The 21764-nt window shown below is 41.5% G+C and overlaps 1 protein-coding gene across 1 annotated transcript in view; it reads left to right on the top strand.

Moving 5' to 3' along the window:
• Positions 1 to 8987: 8987 nt before the first annotated feature.
• Positions 8988 to 21764, top strand: part of rgs9a (regulator of G protein signaling 9a) — a 34454-nt gene continuing 21677 nt past the window's right edge. Inside the window, exons 1-4 of the mRNA XM_084927145.1 lie at positions 8988 to 9196; positions 13897 to 13993; positions 18842 to 18892; positions 19392 to 19498. Of these exons, the coding sequence (XP_084783271.1) occupies positions 9128 to 9196; positions 13897 to 13993; positions 18842 to 18892; positions 19392 to 19498 (324 nt within the window). The 5' untranslated portion in view covers positions 8988 to 9127. The remainder of the gene's footprint in view (positions 9197 to 13896; positions 13994 to 18841; positions 18893 to 19391; positions 19499 to 21764) is intronic.

Genomic DNA, 21764 nt, shown 5'->3' with positions numbered 1-21764 from the left:
CAGTTTTCAGGCCCCTCTTCTGTTGAACCAGCTTCCAGTTTGGATTCGGGAGACAGACACTATCTCTACTTTCAAGATTAGGCTTCAAACTTTCCTTTTTGCTAAAGCATATAGTTAGGGCTGGACCAGGTGACCCTGAATCCTCCCTTAGTTATGCTGCAATAGACGTAGGCTGCCGGGGGATTCCCATGATGCATTGAGTTTTTCCTTTCCAGTCACCTTTCTCACTCACTATGTATTAACAGACCTCTCTGCATTGAATCATATCTGTTATTAACCTCTGTCTCTCTTCCACAGCATGTCTTTATCCTGTCTTCCTTCTCTCACCCCAACCGGTCGCAGCAGATGGCCCCGCCCCTCCCTGAGCCTGGTTCTGCCGGAGGTTTCTTCCTGTTAAAAGGGAGTTTTTCCTTCCCACTGTCGCCAAAGTGCTTGCTCATAGGGGGTCATATGATTGTTGGGTTTTTCTCTGTATCTATGAAGCGCCTTGAGGCGACTTTTGTTGTGATTTGGCGCTATATAAATAAAATTGAATTGAATTGAATTGAATTCAGGATTTTAATGAATCGATATCATGTTATCCAAGCTAGAATCGATTTTAATCGATAATGAAAACCCGCCTCTAGTAACTGTGTAATCATGCTTATGTACATCTGGATAATGACACAAACTAGTGTGTGGCGCTTCACTTTTTAATAAACTAAAAGACAGAAATCAGATTATAGGATCTGTAGTGTTGTTTTTTTATATTACGGTGCTTATCATTCGTGATATTTATTACTGTGTGCATACTTTATTAGAAGAGAGGAGATTAAAAAAAATCTCTTCCTTGTTGGTTCCATCGAAGAAGAAATGCTCAAGAAACTATGTAGGACGTACGTAATCCAATTCCACAACACAGTGTGATGGGGGGAATCAGCTGTGTTTTGCTGCCCATTTTATTTCAAATCTGGCGCGAACCGGCGAGCCACTTCCTGAATCAGTCACATGGTACGGACTGCCTGCGAGGCCTCAAACGTCACTGCATACGTAATCAAAGCAAGCCTCGATACGCGCTTCACAAAAACTCCCCCGAGATTATCTGACACGGGCATCGAAGCTTCGACACACAGAACACATCAGTGTGGTATTGTAGTCTAGGACGACTGCTCGGTCTACCAGCAGCTCATGTTTGGCCCCTCTGGTGTTTCTGCCTATCTCTTTCTATGCCCCGCTCATGTATTGAGAACCATGTGCCTGTTCATCTTAGCCTCTATGGTGCCATTAAGAGATTTAACAAACAATCCTAAAATGAACAGGTAGCCAGTGGAGTGAAATTAAAATGGGGTAATGTGGTCAAACTTTTTTGTTCCAGTTAAAAGACATGCTGCGGCATTTTGCACAACCTGCAGACACCTAATAGACGCATCACTAACCCCACAATACAGTGCATTACAATAATCCAGCCTAGATGTAACAAAGGCATGGATTACTGATAGGTTTGTAGCATAAACCTATTCGCTGGAACGTTCAAGACAATTTACTACACAGCAAAAAGCAAGACACAAGTAGGCAAAGTTCTTTGTGTTACTCATGTATGAGGGAGACCTGCCTGGAGCCAAGTGTCGTTCCACCCACTTGACCTCCGTCAGACTCTCAGCCAGGTTCCCCATAGCACTCATTTTATTGTGGTTACATGAATATGCATAGGTTCATTAATATATGACGTTTCATATAGGTACACATGTGGACAAAGAATACCTTGTCTGTGTGTGTCGTGTGTGGGATTATAATATTATCTTATGCCATGTTATTCCCCTAATTAAAGATTGTGAAATTATTATGTAGTTTTAGTTTGCATTATTCTACTGAATACGTAGAATTCTAAGTGTGTGTGTGTGTGTGTGTGGGGGGGTCAAGATGTGACCTCGTGAAGACTCCCCAAAGCTGGTGCCAGTAGTCTAGAGGTACATCTGAACAAAAGGCCCTTACACTCAAACAGATATACGTGTGTTTGCTATACCATATATCAGCAAGAGAAGATACGACCTCTCCTAGGAGGTGTGTGATCTATGCCAGAACACTCTGAAGAGTGAACGCACTCCCCTCTTCATGCTACACAGAGTTGTTACAGACCTCCTAGGATGAGACATTCTTTCAATATGCCATCAACTATATACTTCTAAACACAAATGATTACATGTTTCTTAATACAAATGACAGTAATAAAATATAAACCCAACAATTACTGTCTCAAAAAGCTGTTTCGATGAGATGGGCTTTAATGTGGTTAATTGCCTCAAATGAAAAAAGCGAGATCTTACAACAGCTCTGACCTGGCTTTCAAGTTTAAGATCTGCCTCCATTTTAACTCCCAGATCAGTGATGACTGGTTTAACATACTGTGCCAGCGAACCAAGATCTATAGTAGTGGCCTCAGAAGTGCCACCAAAAATCATCACTTCTGTTTTCTGCTCAATAAAATGTAAAAAGTTCAAAGCCATCCAGGCCCTTATTTCATCAAGGCATAGGGTCTACTGAGACACAATTTATGTTTTTAAGTGGGAAATAAATCTGGGAGTCATCAGCATAACAGTGGAAAGAAATCCCATGTTTCCTGAAAAATAGAGCCAAGGGGTAGGAGATATAGGGAGAAAAGAAGTGGGCCTAAAACCGAACCCTGTGGGACCCCACATTGAAGAGAAGCAGCAGAGGATACAAACTCACCAAGTTTCACAGAGAAAGTTCGCTCTGCCAAACAGGATCTAAACCACTGCAGTGCGGTACTGCTAACACCCACCAACTGCTCTAAACGGGAGATTAAAATGTTATGATCCGCTGTATCAAAGGCAGCAGTTAAATCTAACAGCACGATAATAACACACCTGAGTCAGTTGCTAAAAACACATCATTAAAAACTCTTAAAAGGGCAGATTGGGTACTATGTAAAGCTTTAAAACCAGATCGGAAAACTTCTAAAATACCGTGTTCTTCTAAAAAGGACATTAATTGCTTGTAAACTATCTTTTCAAGAATTTTTGAGATAAAAAGCAGTTTGGAAATAGGTCTGTAATTTGCAATAATATCAGGATCAAGAGCAGGTTTCTTGAGTAGAGGCTGAATCACTGCATGTTTAAGATTCACAGGTACAACACCAGAGGACAGACTACTATTTACAATGGATTGTACAAATGGTGCTATAGTGAGGAAAACCTCTTTGAAAAATCGAGGAGGGAGAGCATCATGAGGGGAAGCTGAGGGCTTCAGGTGAGAAACCAACTCCTGCAGGCAGAGCAAAGAAACTGTCTCAAAGCTAAGGACAGTTCAATTCAATTCAATTTTATTTATATAGCGCCAAATTTACAACAACAGTCGCCTCACGGCACTTTATAGTGTACAGTAGATCGTACAATAATAGATAGATGGGGATAGAAGAGTACTGAGAGGCCAAAGCCAAGATTAACCTGGTGACTGGCCGGGTAGAAGCAGACCAGCCTGATCCAATGGATGTCATATGTCAGCCTAATGTGTACCTTAATCAAGCCATGTAATAACAACATGTGCCATAACATGCAAAACAGTGCAAAAATAACATAACAAGCCTCTGCTCAGACAGTGAACGGACTGATTCTTTCATAGCGCTTTTCTACTCTCCCAGATTACTCACAGTGCTCTATATAAAATGCCACATTTACCTAATGGCACACTTTCTTTAAACTGAGTGCTTCCTAACTACATTCAAACTCTTGACATGCAAAAGTCGGGGATTGAACCACTAATCTTCCAATCAGTAGGTGACCTGCTCTACCTCCTGAGCTACAGCCACCTAGTGGTGAACCTGAGTAAACCCTCACTAGGTTTTGGATAAAGTGTACACTCACAAACCTGTCAAACCTGCATTTGAAACATTAGCTACCATAGCAGTATAGTATTACAACATGGCATTTGGATCTTCTAACTAAAATAGGAAAATAGGAACATAAATAGCGCCATCTTTGCCAGACCTGGCCCTCATCTGGTTGACATACACCCTGCCATGACACCAGTCAGTCAGACGTGCCAGCTTGATGCCGGATCCGGGCCAGACCTGTTCTCTATGAGCCTGGGCCACATAAACCAAACCACAATCAAGCCAGATGTGGCATGCCATCACATAGACAGTGCCATCATTGCCAGGCCTGGCCCATATCTGGATGACATATGTGTTTACATGCCAGAAGTCAGCCAGCAGTGCCGGCTTGATACCAGATCCGGGCCATACCTGCATGCTATGTGGGCCTGTTGTCGTTAACTAAATGAGTTGGTTCACTTTATGCAGGCATTCCCCAACTCTCTGTGGATGAGCCTAAAGAAGTCACTTAGATAAAACATTTCTCCCACTGAAAACATCCAGATGAACAGAAGGAACTTGTTGGGATTTCCTGTTATGTTGTCCACATGCTGGCAGAACAGCAGTTTGTGCTCCAAGATGGTGATGGCGTGGAGAGTCGGAGGGGTTTTCTCTGAAGAACTACCAGAGTCACAAAGGGCTGCAGAGCCTGTTTCTTGGCAGAGGCTCTGCAGAGGCTAAACAAAGCAGAGAAAATTACAGTGCTGATGTGATCTGTCCTGATCTCTCGTGAGAGGCAGGTAAACCATCCCAGCTAAAGAAGAAATAGTTGTAGAACTTAACGTTCTTCATACAGGCACATGTTGTGCAGTTTGTGTCAGAGTTTGTGCTTTGCATTTTCTGTGATTGTGTTGCCTGATGTTGTGAGCAGGTATGGAGAAATGGAATAAAAGGGAAATGGACCTCAAAATTGAAGCATGATATAACTTTCAGACTGTTTGCTCAGGTGTACCACAGTACAGGCTGAGATACTCTCGTAGTAACATAACCATGTGGTAACGTGACTTAACACTAGTTTCTTTTTGTTCCCCTCAGTGTTGAAGAAGATGACATTTCAAGGAGTCCTAAAAGAGAAGAAGACTGGAGCAGCTGAGAGAATCCCATCCTGGAGCAGGAAAACTGTCGCCGAGCACCTCCATCAGCAGCACGCCATCACTGACACAGACCAGCCTGGTGAGACAGCTTTCCTTATCCAGCATGTGAAACAGCTGGAAAAGAAACTGCAGCACTGTGATGCTTCATCAACATGTGCCAGATGATGTTCCTGATTTAGTTCCTATTCTCTGAATTCTGTATTCTCTGTATGCTCCGAAACTGATGAATCAAAGGCAGTGTTGGTCAAGTTACTTGAAAAAAGTAATCAGTAACTAATTACTGATTACTTCCCCAAAAAAAGTAATCCCGTTACTTTACTGATTACTTATTTTCAAAAGTAATTAATTACTTAGTTACTTTTTAAAAACACGATTTACAACCTGAATAGGTGATAAAGCGATAGATCTTTCAGCCCAATTCTACTTTTTCTACATAATCCATCAAAATGTAAACAAAACAAAATGTAATCAAATGGAAAAGTCCCTTTTTAAAACTTGTTTTATTAGTTTTAATCTTTTAACTTTATGCATCAAGCAAAAATTTAATTATATGCACCATTCTCTGACTGGAAGAAATTTGTTTAATATTTAAACCTATTTTCTGCACATTCCAGCACATAATTGTTATTTTTTTGTGTTTACAATCACTCTTTCAAATAGATGCAAGTAAAACACAGCAGAAAATAAATAAAATCAAAGACTAGCGGTCCTGTTGCTCTATTTTCACCTGTAAAGCAGGAGTGGGGTAGGCGGAGGTTTACCCTGGTGCAGGTGTGCCGCAGCGGTCAGTGGAAGAATCCGCGAGTTTCTCTGTGAGTTTCCCATTACGTCGTTGCGCACTCGGTGCTTGCTTGGAAGTTTGGGGGGGGGGGGGGGGGGGTTTCGCTGTAAAAAGAAGTTTTCTTCCCACGCACAACGGACGCTAATGTTTTTGTCACTTTTTATGGAATCAAACTCAAAGTAAGGTCAGTACTTCCACGCTTTAAACGCTGCACGCTCATACTCTCTCCGCACTCGATATATGATCCATTGTTGATCTGCACACAGCTGTTGTCACAAACGTCGCACTTGCTTACGTCACTGTCATGAGACATTCTCGCAAAAAAATCACGGTTTTAGTAACGCAGTAATGCAGCGTTCCTACGGGAAAGTAACGGTAATCTAATTACCGTTTTTGCAATAGTAATCCCTTACTTTACTCGTTACTTGAAAAAAGTAATCGGATTACGCGTTACTGCCCATCTTTGATCAAAGATGTTAGAAACCAGGCTGGAGGTTCTCTGCCATGTTTGATGCTGACAGGACTTGCAGTGATGTGGACTCACTTGTTTTCCTCACGGTTTAACTCTATTTTAGACATAGTGGCACCTCTGAAAAAAGTACTGTCCTATGTTTGAAATCTCTTCCTTGGATATATGAAATATTCATAGTTTTAGGAGATGCTGTCACAAGCTGGAACTTTTGTGGAAGGGTTCCAAGCTCGCGGTTCACAGGTTACATTTTAAAGAATCTATTTTCTTACTTATTTTCTTACTAAATGACATGTGGAAAATGTCAGAACAGAGTATTTTGCACACCTCATAGCTTCAAAAAAGAAAAATCCTAAATTCTTGTTAAATACGATTAAGACTATTGTTTCTCCTGATGCTCCTCGTGCACCAGTTTACTCAACATCTGTTTGTATTTTGCCCTCACTGCTACACTGGATACAGTTATGCAGATAGATAAACTCCTCGAACACTGACAGGTGCATCGTCCCTTTTATTGATGCTGCCTTCAACAGAGTGAAACTAAAAACAGAAGAAAATAATATTCAGTTTATATATTCACACAATAATTGAAATCAGTTGACTAAACTAGCTAACATTGGAAAGAAACTAAATCTGAATACAGTACACCTTTAACTATAAATGTGTATAAATAATAACAAATATAGTTGCCTTAACTCTTGTTCAACATAAATACTCACAAGCGATGCTTTCTGTAAAACAACGAAGAGGATGGATGCAGATGTTATCAGAACAACATGCTGAGTCAGCCTTTTCTCAAAGTGTGCTGCATTACTAACTCTACAGCTAATAACAAACAAATCTTGGCATGAAAGAAATGTAGTGACTCCTGCTGGTGGGAAGAAGAACTACACCAGCACAGATTGTAATGACTTTTTGAATTATTTCACAAATAAGGTCACTGCCATCAGGGCAAACATCTCTCCATCGTCTTCTCAATATCTAGCTTACAATGTGCACTTGGTCCTCCTTTACTCCTGTTACCTTACAGGACATCAGAGCTTTGTTGGTCATATGAAACAGACTTCAAGCCTCCTTGATGTCCTTCCTGCCTCAATTTTCGTTAGTGTCTTTGACTCTGTTGGCCTGTGTATTGTGGAAATGATAAATATTTCTCTTCATACTGGCTCAGTTCCCAGCTTAAAAAAGCTGTGGTTGAGCCAATATTAAAGAAGCTTTACCCAGATCCATCCCTCCCTAACAGTTACAGGCCAATGTCCACATTGTCTTTTGTACCAAAGGTTTTGGAAAAAAACTGGAGGACAACAACTTAACTATTTCCTGGAGGAAAATGCTGTTATGGACGTTTTCCAGGTTTTTGTAAATTGCACTCTACAGAAGCGGCTTTGCTTTAAGTTTAGTGACATCTTGATGGCAGCAGACTCTGGAGAGTACACAGATCTGGTCCTGTTGGATCTGCCGTTGATACTGTGGGTCACAGGATCATGATAACCAGACTCAAGAACCTGTTTGGGATTACTGGTGTTGTTTTAAATGGTTCATGCCATATTTATCTGAACGATCTTTTACTGTTCACATGAATCAAGTGATGATCAACAGTTTTGCCTTGTGAGGTACCTCAGGGATCTGTCCTGGGTCCAGTTCTCTTTATGCTTTATATATTCCCCCTAGGCCAAATTATTAGGCGCTACAATGATATCTCCTACCAGCTCTATGCTGATGACATTCAGTTATACTGTTCTTTAAAGTCTCTGAGTTTCATAAATTGTTTAGTTTAAGTAATTGCCTGACAGAAATTAAGCAATTGTTAAATGAGAGCTTCCTCCAGCTAAACTCTGATAAAACAGAAACTCTAATTGTTGCTCCAGACCACATGGTCTCAGAAATCAGGCAGCATATCAGCTTCTTAGAGCCTTCTGTTAAATCGAGCCTCAGAAACCTCGGTGTCATCTTTGACAGCTCGATGTGGCTCGATTCTAAGCAGCTGGTCCGACACTTTTTTTTATCATCTAAGGAATATTTCAAAACTGGGACTAATGGTGTCAAAGCCTGAAGTGGAGATGATTATTCATGCTTTTATTTCTTCCCGTCTGGATTATTGCAATGGTCTTTTTATTTGTTTTAACAAATCAGCTTTAAATTGTCTTCAGACTCTGCAGCACGACTTTTAACAGGCACCAACACAAGATCTCATATCACTCCAGTTTTAGCCTCCCTTCACTGGTTGCCTGTAAGTTTTTGGTTTCATTTTAAATTTCTAGTTCTAACCTTCATGGCCCTACATGGTCAAGTACATATCTGACCTGCTGAAACTGCATTCATCTTCCCGAGCTCTGAGGTCATCAGGTCAGAGTCTGCTGGTGGCCCCACACACTCTATTTAAACTCGTGGTGATCGGGCCTTTCAGACAGCAGCACCGTGGCTGTGGATTCTCTGCCACTGTTTTTACACTGACTCCATTGATTCTTTTAAAAAACAGCTGAAGACATTTTATATAGACAAGCTTTCAACTAATTTGTTGTTTTTATGTTGTATTTTGCTGTTTTACATTGTATATGTTGTATTTTCATTCTTTGCTTTGTGAAGCACTTTGTGAAAAGCACTATATAAATACATTTTACTTACTTACAGCCATTACAACTGTACACTGAGACACAGCATCGATCTTGACTCTTGTCAGTCAGAGCCAGGCCTTTCTCTGTAATTGCCTTGGGTGAGAGAAAAAGCTTACAGCTGACTGGAGGATTAATCCATCCTTAGCCTCCGGTCTTACAGTCTCCTCACAGACGCTACCTCTGTTCACTGCAGGCATGCATTTGCCTGTCAGCAACTAAACCTGTTCTAACTGGGACATTTCATACCAGGATTTGATTTGATTGCTTTACATCTGATTCGCTCTTCATTCATCTGCAAAAATGACTATCAGAACAGCGCGCCCAAACCGGGCACAACATTTCCAGCCCCGTTTGTATTGCCTCAAAAAGGTGGGTCAGTAGCATTTCTGTTATAGCATTATTATGTATTCCTTTTGTAATATATTTTGATTATCCATCATTCTTCAATAATTAAAGACTTTTTCACGTTAGGTTCTAGATTTCTATATAAACTGCTTTTGTGAAAAAAGAAAAATACAAAGCACGCGAGCTGCAGTAACCTGGTTTCCCTACTCCCTGTTCTTAAGATTATATAAAGATTTTTCTGTTGCATGCAGTATCTAATGGATACCTATGCATTTGCATGAGATTTAAACATGATTGGTTTGCCAGCATAAGAAGCTTGCTGAAGCTAATCTTTTAGTCCACCTAAAAGCTAATTAGTGTTATTGTTTGGCAGCATGGTGTCACTGCAGTCTAAAGCATCTGAACAACCTTATCGTTATGCACTTCAGATAAAGATATTAACTTTCAAACAATTCATTGGCACAATGAGGCAAAGACACAGGAATAAGATAAACAAAGAAGTATTCCAGTATTAACCTAACTAATCAGATTCTTTATGAAGTAGGCCTGGTGTTTTACAGTATGAAAGCTATTCTTACCCAGTTTACTACTATTCCAATTTTAAAAAACTCGCGTAAAGAGAGGGGCTGAGCTGTCAACTGATCAACACTTGGTGGTGAGTTGGATCAGGTGGCGGGGTGGGGGGGCGGTGCTGGACAGACCTGCCACACCTAAACGTATAGTGAGGGTGTGCTGGGAATGCCTGGCAGAGACAGTGGTCCGTGAGATCTTTAACACACACCTCCGGCAGAGCTTCAACAGCATTCTGAGGGAGACTGGGGACATTGAGTCCCAGTCCGGTCTTTAAGTCTAACGTCATTAGCCATGTCTGGGCCCAAACTCCGCTGCAGGTCCCAAAGTCAAACGATCATTGCAGCATTACTGAGAATTGAAAAACTCTTTAAATTCTTTCATCTTTCATAAAATGATCAGCGTTCTGCTCTACCAGGTGTCACAATTAAGTTTAACATCCAGGTATCCATGAAGACAGAATTTATGAATTTAACGGAGTTAGAAGTTAGCAGGAAGTTACAGCTCTGCTATCACTTCCAACATAAATGAAGACAGGAAACTAAACAGCAGTGACGTCTGCAGGGTTACTGAAGTTGGGCTAGCTGGTATATAATGATGTGCTACGTGATCGCTAGCGCGACAAAGCTATGTTAGCATAACATAAACAGTGAAGCTGGAGGACGAACGCTAATGAACGGAGGACTTTTTTCCACTCGATAAAAGTTAATGTGAGGATTCCCGATGGTTAGAGACAAATGCAATCACATGGCAGGATGCTGTAAACGGACCAAACTTCAGTCAGGAGAACAACTGAGATAATCCATCCACAATACGAGGTTAGTCAGTAATATACTGCTGCATGGGCTGGGCTGTAGTTACATAGGAAGGGTTTAAAAACTGAGCTTTAAAATGATTAGTGGTAATAAAAGCCGAGAGAAGCCGACAGTGAACACTGACTGTTTTTAGTGTCTTTTTTAAAAACCGGATAGAGATCGACAGACTACGTGACTTGCGAGCGTTGCATTGTGGGTACAAGTGGCAGCAAAATCAAAACACTGCATCAAGCGCTAGCATTTCCAGCACCGGTAACCATTCATTCTGCTGTTTTAATCCCTACTTGCATTTTATTTGCCCCAAAAACAGTTATGTACAAAATGAAGAAGAACACGGCAGGTCCGTACAAAGACAGACTTGACAAAAAGGCAAAAAAAAGGTACGAGGAAAAACAACAAAGTAATGAAAGGGTTAGACCCACACGAGCATACAGAGTGGACTGAAGACATTAGCGTGCTGCCCAACCTTCATCACGCTCATATTTATAATTATATGTTCCTAAGTGTGAGTGCACACACTCATGAAGTGTTTGGTAACTTCAGATCCCTGCAACAAGCCCAGTTCCAGTTTACCGACGGATGGGTACAGGACACTGACATGTTCTGAGTAGCCAGATATGTAGGTGGACACCAGGTTTTATTCTAAGTGAAGGGCAACCCTTCAAAAAACGGACAGAGCAGTGGAGTAGCCAAGCCAAAAGAACAATATAAAACTCGATTACTAAAATATAATTTATTTCACAAAAAGATTTTAAACAGTTAAAAACACCCCTGGCCACTTAGAACACACACTCAAAACAACACTAAAAGTCCACTGGCGTCAGCCACAGCATTAAAATCCACCAAAATCGGAGCGGGACAAAGAAAACCTGGCGACGTCCCCGGCCGTCGTGTCTGTCTCTTCGCTTTGGAGTACTGGAAGAGAGAGGGGGCAGCGATAGTGACCGTTCTTTCCAGTGAAAGGGATTTCTTGTAGCAAGCTAGTACCTACAATCCTATGTGGTTTTACCCTGGAAATGATGTCACATTTTCGAACTCTATAGACCATGTTCAGCATCTCCATTGCCTGAAGCTGCTGCACTGAGCTGCGGCTGCAGGAGTGTTGGTAACTGTTGTGGTGGTAACCCCCGAACCAAATGGTGGACACCAGAGGTGAAGGGAGCCAGCAGGCTGAAGAAGGAAGCCTATCGGGCTTGGTTAGCTTGTGGGACTTCGGAGAAAGCTTATAGGTAGGGATGGGTATTGATAAGATTTTCACAATTCCGATTCCATTTTCGATTCTGTTTAACGATTCGATTCTTTATCGATTCTCTTATCGATTCTTTTTAAAAAAGGAGAACACTAAGGTCGATTAGCTTAGAACTTTGTTTTATATCTTCTCTTTGAACAAGATAGAAATTTAGGAGTAACATGGCCTTACAAACCCAACAGTGAGATCTTAAGAGATCCAGCCTACGGCTCTTCAATGGGGTGTCACAGGGTCCCCAGGAAAAAAAATTGTAAATGTAAAATAATAAAATAAATATTCTTCTGTAGCAATAACAAAGTATAACATAAATTATTCTGTAGCAATTACACAAGAATATCCAGTAATGTCCCTGCCTACAATTAAACACATTCACTTACCGAAAATCCTCTGCTGTGGCAAATGGGTGCCAGCCTTTGACCACAAACTTAGTCACTGCTCGGTGACATTCGTCTATCCTGGCCTGAAAGGAGACGCTACCGGTAGACTGCAGCGAGAACTGCCAGCATCTGAGCCAGCCAGACTCTGTCTCTCATCATTGTCACCTAAATGCACAGTAATGGCAGGTTTTGTAATAAGGCAGATCGCGCTAACATAATATGCACTGTTAGTTGATTATTTACCTGCCGCATTAACGGGAGAGGACGTGCAAACGTTACCGCTGCTGCTGGGTTGAGATTCACGAGTCCGGAGCGGAATTAAAAACACGACATTCATTTAAGGTCATCGCGTGTTTTGTGAGCAAATGCTTTTGCATATTCGTAGTGTTTCCTCCCTTAAATGAAATACCTACTTTGCAAGTATTGCAAGTTGCCCTGTTGTCATCTTTTCTCGTAAAGTATAACCAAACTTTTGAGCGTTTGAGCCGCCATGTTTCCTGCCTGGTAAGCGACGCTCCGCATCGTGGTGACGTCATTCGGGGCGACTGGAATCGATAAGGGAATCGTTTGCAAAAATGGCAAACAATTCCAAGGAAGTGAAACAGTGGGAACCGGTTCTCAACAAGAACCGGTTTTCGATACCCATCCCTAGTTATAGGTACCGACTGGCCAAGCAGCATGCGGCAATGGCTAAAGCAAAAACTCGGGTGTGGAAGGAGTTCAGGGAGGCCATGGAAAAAGATTTTTGGACTGCCTTGCAGAGATTCTGGCAAATCATCAGGCGACTCAAGAGGGGAAAGCGGCGCTGTACCTGCATTATGTATATTGCAGGTGGAGCACTGCTGAACATTGAACATTGTCAGGCAGTGGAAGGAATACTTCGAGGACCTCCTTAATCCCACTGGAGGAAGCAGAGTCTGGGGATGAGGGGGACGACTCGTCCATCTTTGGGGGTGAGGTCTCTGAGGCTGCTAAACAACTCCCTGGCAGATGCTCCTGTGGAGGGTGAGGTGCACCCCCTGAGTTCCTGAAGGCTCTGCATGTTATATTGCTGTCTTGGTTGACACACCTCTACAAGGTTGCATGGAGGTCAGGGGCAGTACCTTCCGTCCTGGTCATGGAACACTGGACCAGCTCTTTATCCTCTCGAGGATACTTGAGTGTGCATAGGAGTTTGCCCAGCCACTCTAGATGTGCTTTGTGGACTTGAAGAAGGCATTTGACCGTGTCCTTCGGGGTGTCCTGTGTGAGGTGCTTCAGAAGTATGGGGTGTTGCCGGCAATAAGTCAGACCTGTTTCCGGTTGGTGATGGGCTCTGCCAGGCTCTCCCTTTGTCACCGATTCTGTTCGTAATTTTTATGGACAGAATTTCTAGATGCAGCCAAGTAGCAGAAGGTTTTCTCTTGGTGGTCAGAAAATCTCATCTCTGCTTTTTGGATGATGTGGCTCTGTTGGCTTCATCAGGTGATGGCCCCCAGCTCGCACTGGAACAGTTTGCAGCTGAGTGTGAAGCGGTGGGAATGAGGATCAGCACCTCCAAATCTGAGGCCATGGTTCTCAGCTGGAAAAGGGTGGAGTGCCCACTCTGTGTCAGGGACGAGTTCCTGCCCCAAGTGGGAGAGTTTAAGTATCTCGACGACAGCGACAGCTTCCAAAGGCTGTGTCTCTTTTGTCCTCTTTATATTAATCTTTTTCATTCACCTCTGTTTTCAGCTGGAGTCGATTTTGCTAGAAATGCAGGACACAAAAAGTGGAGTTAAAGGTACAGAGCAGAAGCTCAATATCACTACCATCCCACATGTCATTGCTGGTGAGTGTGACACACACACACACACACACACACACACACACACACACACACACGCACACGCACACACTAGAAATAACTCAAACATTTCTAGCATTTTTAACTGGTACATGATGCAGGAGGAAGAGCAGGTCATCAACTAATCAGAAGGTTGGTGGATCAAACCCTGGCCTCTCAGAGTGCTTAGAGTAGAGTAGAGTAGAGTAGAGTACAGCACTATATAAAAACCAGTCAAGACTATGTTGTATGATGCCTGCTGATACCTTCCCTCTGATATGTTGCCCAGAGAGGCTAATAATAAGAGAGTCTCTTACTGTTAGCCTCTCATTACTAATGACACTCATTCTGTCCAGTCACTTACACTACCCCTCAAAAGTTTGGGATCACTTGCAAATATCTTTGTTTTACAAAGAAAAACACATTCTCATGCAATTCACAAAGAATTTGATACATTTCACAAACAATTAAAATTAATCAGATTATTTTTATAGAATGATCTACCTTTGTGCAGAGAGGCCTATTATCAACAACTGTCAGTCCTGTGGATCAATTTCCTGGTGTGGCTGCTTATCCAAATGAATAATTTTATAAGGCTAATTGATTAGTAGAAACCCCTTTTGCAATTCTGTTGCACAGCTGAAAGCCATTGCACTAACAAGGAAGCCAGAAAGGAGCACGGCATGCTTATGGCATGGCCCAAAGGGCCTGTAAACAAAAAGAAAGAATAATCAGTCAGAATCCCCACTGTAATGGAACGGCCAGCATGGTCTGAACCCTACTGAGCTGTTGTGGTAACAGCTTGACTGTACGGCTGCAACTGCTGCAAACGCTGTTTGTTTTTAAATTTAAAATTCATTTTGTTTATATAGCGCCAAATCACAACAACATGTGGTTCAAGGTGCTTCATGTTGGAAGGTAAAGACCCTAAAATAGGGTGTCCAAGGCAGGGGTGTCCAACTCCAGGCCTTGAGGGTCCTGTAGGTTTTAGATGTGTTCTTGATCCAACACAGCTGATTCAAACGGCTAAATGACCTCCTCAACATGTCTTGAAGTTCTCCAGAGGCCTGGTAATGAACCAATCATGTGATTAAGGTGTGTTGACCCACGGTGAGATCTAGAACCTTCCATTGAAATCCGTATTTTCAACTCTATACATGAGCATGTTCTGTTTATTTTCTATTTCCTGTTCAGACTAATTTAATATGATCCCAGACGGTAGTGGAAATGTGAGGAAAACATGAGTGCTGTCATCTGTTGCTGCAGGGACTGGAGTTTGAGACCAAATCCAAGATTCTGGCAGCCTTCTTAGCAAAATCCAGATGACCTGACATCTGCTGTGCCCTGGTAACATGGGCACGTATAGAAATTGGCACGTTCGCTTGGAAATTGCAGTAATGAATATAAGTGATATCCATGATAAAGATGCTTCCATTTACATGCACACTGACTAATCCAAGTGATGGACTGGTTTTTTCAGAGGCTTTAATTTTACATAACACAGCAACTGCTATCATTATGAGGCCTTTGTGGAAGTTGACACAAACAAAATTTGGACCAGCTCTACTTCCCATTTGTGTTGGGAACTTGTCAGGTGCACGCTATGAAAACATGAACAGAACGTGGATGACTTTTGACATATATTTTTTGAATCATCCTGCCTCGTTGAAAACCTGCATTCATGCATTTATTTCTTTTCTTACTTCTGGACTGGATCAGCATTCCCCAAAATCTTCCTGAAAGCCTTCTGTTGATCCAAAAATACCAGAGTAAAGATTGAGATTTATATATTTTGCAAACATATGTTAATAATCACTGTATGTGTTATAATGTCCATGCAAAGTTTGGTTCTGATTTTCCCATTCGTTGAGGAGATGATGGGGTAGGTTACATACATTATACTAAGGTAACTGCATGTCACTGACCTTTCTACTCTTGCCCATAGTTTATCTTTTGTCCTGTTCATTGGGTTGTTTTTATGTGGTCGGTCTGAGCTCGTTGTCTTCACCTAACAGTGCACCTTGAACTGACTGTTACTGTGAACTGGTGCTATGTATAAAAAACAACCAAGTGAATAAAAACATATAATTCTGTAAATTGCATTAAATAAATGTTTCAAATTGATTTAAAATACCACAAACTGATACAGAACAATTAAAGTTTTAAGTAGAAAAAGAACAAATAATTCTCATAGTTTTGGTTTTTTCACTAAAGCCTACCTGTTATTTCTGAAGCTAAATGCTCCTGTTTATTGAACCTTCATACTTTGTCCTGTCCGATGTGCTAGACCACAAGGTGACAGTGCGTTTACCTCTCAGGTATTTAATCTGTACAGCCTCACTCGATTATTTAAAGCCTTGCTGCCTAAGCTGCTCGGCTAGTAGCTAAATAAAGCAGCCATGATTGGATGATATCTGTGCAGTGCTCTAAGAACCAAAGTGACTTTTTAATCTGGACTAAGGCCTGGAAGGGAAATTTGAGCAGCCATCCATTTGACCCAAGTATTCTGCCAGCACTTACAGTATATAAATGATGTGTTAGAACCAGAGGTATTCCATCAGGAGGGTGTAGGTGTTGGTAGCTGTAGCTGGCTGCTGCCCACATAGCAGCAGCAGCAGCAGCCCGCTGTGTGGGCCCGGATCCAGCCCACACACTGTGCTTACACATGGCCCACATACCGCACAGAATGACGGCCTTGTGCTGGCCCATGTGTGGGCCAGCACAAGTCCAGCTGCTGGCCCTGTGCTGGCCCAGAACAGTTTCAGCTCTGGCCCCAGATGTCAGCCTGATGTGAACCTTAATCAAGCCATGTAATAACAACATGTAGAGCAAAAGTAACATGACGAAACTCTGCTCAGACAGTGAATGGACTGATTCTTCTATAGCACTTTTCTACTCTCCCAGATTACTCAAAGTGCTCTATACAAAATGCCACATTCACCCAACCACACACTTTATCTAAACTGAGTGCTTCCTAACTTTATTCATAGTCTTGACTTGCAGACTGGAGGAGCCAGGGATCAAACCACTAACCTTCCAATCAGTAGGTGACCTGCTCTACCTCCTGAGCTACAACCACCCAGTGGTAAACATGAGTAAACCCTCACTAGGTTTTGGATAAAGTGTACACTCACAAACCTGTCAAACCTGCATTTGAAACGTTGGTTACCATAGCTGTATTGCCAGACCTGGCCCACATCTGGTTGACATACCCTGCCATGCCATTAGTCATGGCAGGGTATGTCATGTCTGCTATGTGGGTATTGCAGCATAACTAAGGGAGGATTCAGGGTCACCTGGTCCAGCCCTAACTATATGCTTTAGCGAAAAGGAAAGTTTGAAGCCTAATCTTGAAAGTAGAGATAGTGTCTGTCTCCTGAATCCAAACTGGAAGCTGGTTCCACAGAAGAGGGGCCTGAAAACTGAAGGCTCTGCCTCCCATTCTACTTTTAAATACTCTAGGAACAACAAGTAGGCCTGCAGTGTGAGAGCGAAGTGCTCTAATAGGGTGATATGGTACTACAAGGTCATTAAGATAAGATGGGGCCTGATTATTTAAGACCTTGTATGTGAGGAGCAGGATTTTGAATTCTGGATTTAACAGGAAGCCAAAACAGGAGAAATCTGCTCTCTCTTTCTAGTCCCTGTCAGGACTCTTGCTGCAGCATTTTGGATTAACTGAAGGCTTTTCAGGGAGTTTTTAGGACTTCCTGATAATAATGAATTACAGTCGTCCAGCCTGGCCCGTGGTAAATAGCTGATTGAAGAATTAATTAATGGCAGGACTTCTTTGAGCAGTCTTGTAGGAATGGGGTCTAAAAGACACGTTGATGGTTTGGAGGAAGTAATTACTGAAGTTAACTCATACCAATAAGTAAGGTCTCCACCACAGCAACAGTAAACAGAATTAAATAATCCCAGAATCAAACCCAGTGCTCTGCAGCACAGTGAGTTAGCAGGAAGACCTACCTTACACGAGGGTTAAATGATCCATAGATATTAGAATCAAACCCTTTGAAACAATGAATAATAGTTGAAGTCACCCTGGTAAAGATAAGCAGAAGCTGCTTGTTGTGAGGCAGCAGTGCTAACCACCGTGCTCCCCGCTGTGTAATCTATTACTGTAAATGTTATTAAGAAATGATCAGACTAAAGAAGGGTTTCAGAGTTTACTGTTACATGTTCTGTTTTTATGTGATGATGTGCTGAGCAGGCTCACTGATAGTTTGAGAAATGCCTGATACTCGTCTCATACCAGATTAAATGCACGGCTGAGGCTGTCATTTCCAGCACCTGCATGCATGTTAAAATGACCTACTGTGATTATTATATCTGAGCCTATATAAGGCTGTGTGCCAGGTTCTCAAATAAAATAAAACTGTATCTGGTGGTTGGTATGACTCGGGGTGATGATTCATTTAAACTAACATACTAATCATGCCGTAACCATGTCTCTGTAAGACATTATTAAAGGAATTTAACCTAATGTTTATAGTCCACATTTAACTGTTTTACACTTTGGAACAGCTGAGCTATTTGGTTCTTTCTTTGTGAATTTCTATTCTTAAGTTGTTTTTATCTTCTGGTTTTTGCTGATAAAGCAAGAATCATGTCAGCATCTGCTTCTTTCTGAACAGGATTTCCAAATTAACCTCCAGTGTACTCGTGTTTCTGGCTTTCATTAAAATTATTTGGGATGAAATTATTTTCTTTTTGCTCTCTTTGATTTTGAACCCATTTTTTCAAAGGATTTAATTTTGGTTTCCACTGACCAACAAATGACACAACATAAACACAAAGACGTGTGATTTAAGTGTTCTTAATTCTGATCAGTATATTTGTGTCTCCACACAGGTAATGACACAATTGCTTGGATTAGCAACAAAATGAAGACCACTACAGAAGGTACGATCAAAGCTCTTTTTCTGCACTTTGACACATTAAATCACTGCACACACCATTTACCAGAGTTACTATAGAGTTACTATAGAATTACTATATAATTATTAATGTATGGATTTGGAAAAATCAGTACAAGTTTTGTTTGTTTGTTTAAAAAAAACAAACAAAACTAAAGAACTTTTTGAAAGCAGCTGACAAACAAAGTGGAGTTGGCATTTCCTTCCTGTGTTTGCGTGGGTTCCCTCTGGGTGCTGGGCTTCCTCCCACAGTTCAGACATGCAGTTAGTGGGGTTTGGTTAATTGGTAACTCACCCATAGGTGTGAATGTGAGTGTGAACGGTGTCTGTCTCTATGTGTTAGCCCTGCGATAGACTGTCACCCTGCCTCTCGCCCTATAATAGCTGGGATATTACCTCTATATTATGAATTTATATTTAAGAGAACACCAGCCAAATGTTGTTTGAACTGATTTTATTTTCTTTCTTTCCTGCCTTTGTTCCAGACGCTCAGGCCTTTGGCACCATGTTGGTAGCTTATGGTTACATCTACCCGCTGCAGAACCATAAGAAGCTGGTCATGTGCAACGACAGCAGCCTGTACCGTTTCCAGGTAAAGCTAAATGTTCGCTTCACCTTTGCTACATGTGATAAGAGTCCGAGTCACACTGTCCCATCGTAAAGCATGTGAAGGAGTTTATATGGAATTTGTCAGAAGTTACACGTGAGAAAAAAACATAATCTGAGCAAATCATTTCATTCTCTGGGTGCAGGTATTTATTAGCAATGACATTCGTTGTGCATAAATTCAACAACCTGTGAGCGTAGAACTCAGACGCAGTCCTGCTGACGTGTCTGTGCGCATACAGGTTGGAAAGGGGGAGCAGTCAATCAACAAATGAATTAAATAAATACATCATTAAATAATGAATTAAATGTTTTATAAATTAATTAAATAAACATAAAAATAATTAATTAAAAGCCCATTTGTTTAATTTTTGGTTTAATTACATAATTAAGTATTTAATTAATCATTTAATGATGTATTAATTTAATTCATGCTGGCACTCCTGGCCCTGCAGCTGTGTTCATAAATGTATTTTATCTGTCAGCCGTCAGGTTGTGGTGTTAACGCTGATCGAGTCAAAATCATTGCTTTGGTCTGGTTGCTGTTCTTGTAATGGTACCAACACAGCCACAATCGTTTGGACATGTGTGGACCCAAACGATACCTAACCTTTTGAAACACCCTGTTTGTCTGTCACCCATACACTGTCAACATGTTTTAGCCAAGAATGTCCTGGCTTAATCTTCAAATATATGTGGATGGAGCACAGAGTGAAGGCAAAGGACCAACAAGTGCAGAGCATCTCGGGGAACTCCTTCAAGACTGTTGGAAACCATTTCAGGAGACGACCTCATGAAGCTCATGGAGACGCTGAGAGAGAGCAAAGCAGGAATCAAAGCAAAGGGGCTGTTTGGAAGAATCTGAAATATCAAACATGTTTGGAGTTATTTCACATGTTTTTGTTTACCACATAATTCCACGTGTTCATTCATAGTTTTGATGGCTTCAGTGAGAATCTACAATGCAAAGAGTCGTGAAAATAAAGAAAAAACAAACCTTTGATTGGTAGTGTATGTAAAATAGTTTGCAGTCAACATGAATAAAGTCCATGGCTACAGTATATTACTGATGCTCATCAAGCCAACACAAAGACTTCGAGGCTGCTATTTTAACCATTTTCTGGAGAATTGATTGGTCAGCAGGCAATGATTTCATGCCTGTTAATCTCTAATCTGGATCCTGTAACCTGCTCCAGAGTAGGTTAGGTTTGCAGCGTAAGTTACCATGGCAATGTACTTTGGCAAGAAGGGTTCAGGGTTCTCACGTTGGTGATACAGAACCCAGGGTTAACCTCGACGTTTCCTGGGTAAGTAAACTCGTGCTTCATAGTACAGGCCTCAGACTATATGAACTGGACAGGAAACTTTGAAAGATGTGCGCTGTGCATGATTATAACCATACACACAAACAACATAACAGGTGGAACCACTTCCTTGACCTGATATCAGCTACTGCATGAAAACGTGATTCATGGTGCCACACGTCCTTCAGCAAAGGGAAACTGAAAATACCCATATAGACTGCTAAGAAACCCTTTAGGCCTGTGGACTGGATCCTCCAATCAGAGTACAGATTTGTATGATGAGCAAGATGTTGAATCATCTGGAATTCCTTGGTGTCTTCATGCCTTCAGATTTTGCCCTTGTTTAGACCTGAGAGGGTACTTGGATCAGGGGTTGTCCTCTGGCTCCTCCAAGGAAACTGTTTTTCAGCCTGATACCAGGCAGAAAACTTTCCCTCTGAGCCTGAAGGAAAAGGAAAGAAACACACACACTACTAGTCAAAAGTTTTAGAACACCCCAATTTTCCAGTTTGTTATTGAAAGTTATGCAGTTTAATGTCTCTTTGCATTCTTAAATGAAAGTGTAGTACAAATAAAGAGTTAAAAAAGAAATCATGGAATCAGTTTATAGACCAAAATGTATTTTAAACTTTGATTCATCAAAGTCGCCCCCTTTCAATTCAATTCAATTCAATTCAATTCAATTCAATTCAATTCAATTCAATTCAATTCAATTCAATTTTATTTATATAGCGCCAAATCACAACAAAAGTCGCCTCAAGGCGCTTCATATGGCAGATATAACAGCTGAACACAGCCGTGTCATTCTTTCTGCAATAGAAATCTTCTCCCACATCTGGAGCAGAAGTTCCCATAAATGTGGACTTTGTAGTTGCTTTGCTTTCACTCTTCTGTCCAGTTCAAACCAGCTCGATGGGTTTAAGTCTGGAGACTGTTGGTTGGTTGGTT

The sequence above is a fragment of the Perissodus microlepis genome, chromosome 4 (genome assembly GCF_051167445.1).
Source record: "Perissodus microlepis isolate ML-2025 ecotype Zambia chromosome 4, ASM5116744v1, whole genome shotgun sequence".
Taxonomy (NCBI): Eukaryota; Metazoa; Chordata; class Actinopteri; order Cichliformes; family Cichlidae; genus Perissodus; species Perissodus microlepis.
Note: the sequence above shows the minus strand (reverse complement) of the source record. Positions and strands in the feature narration are given on the sequence as shown.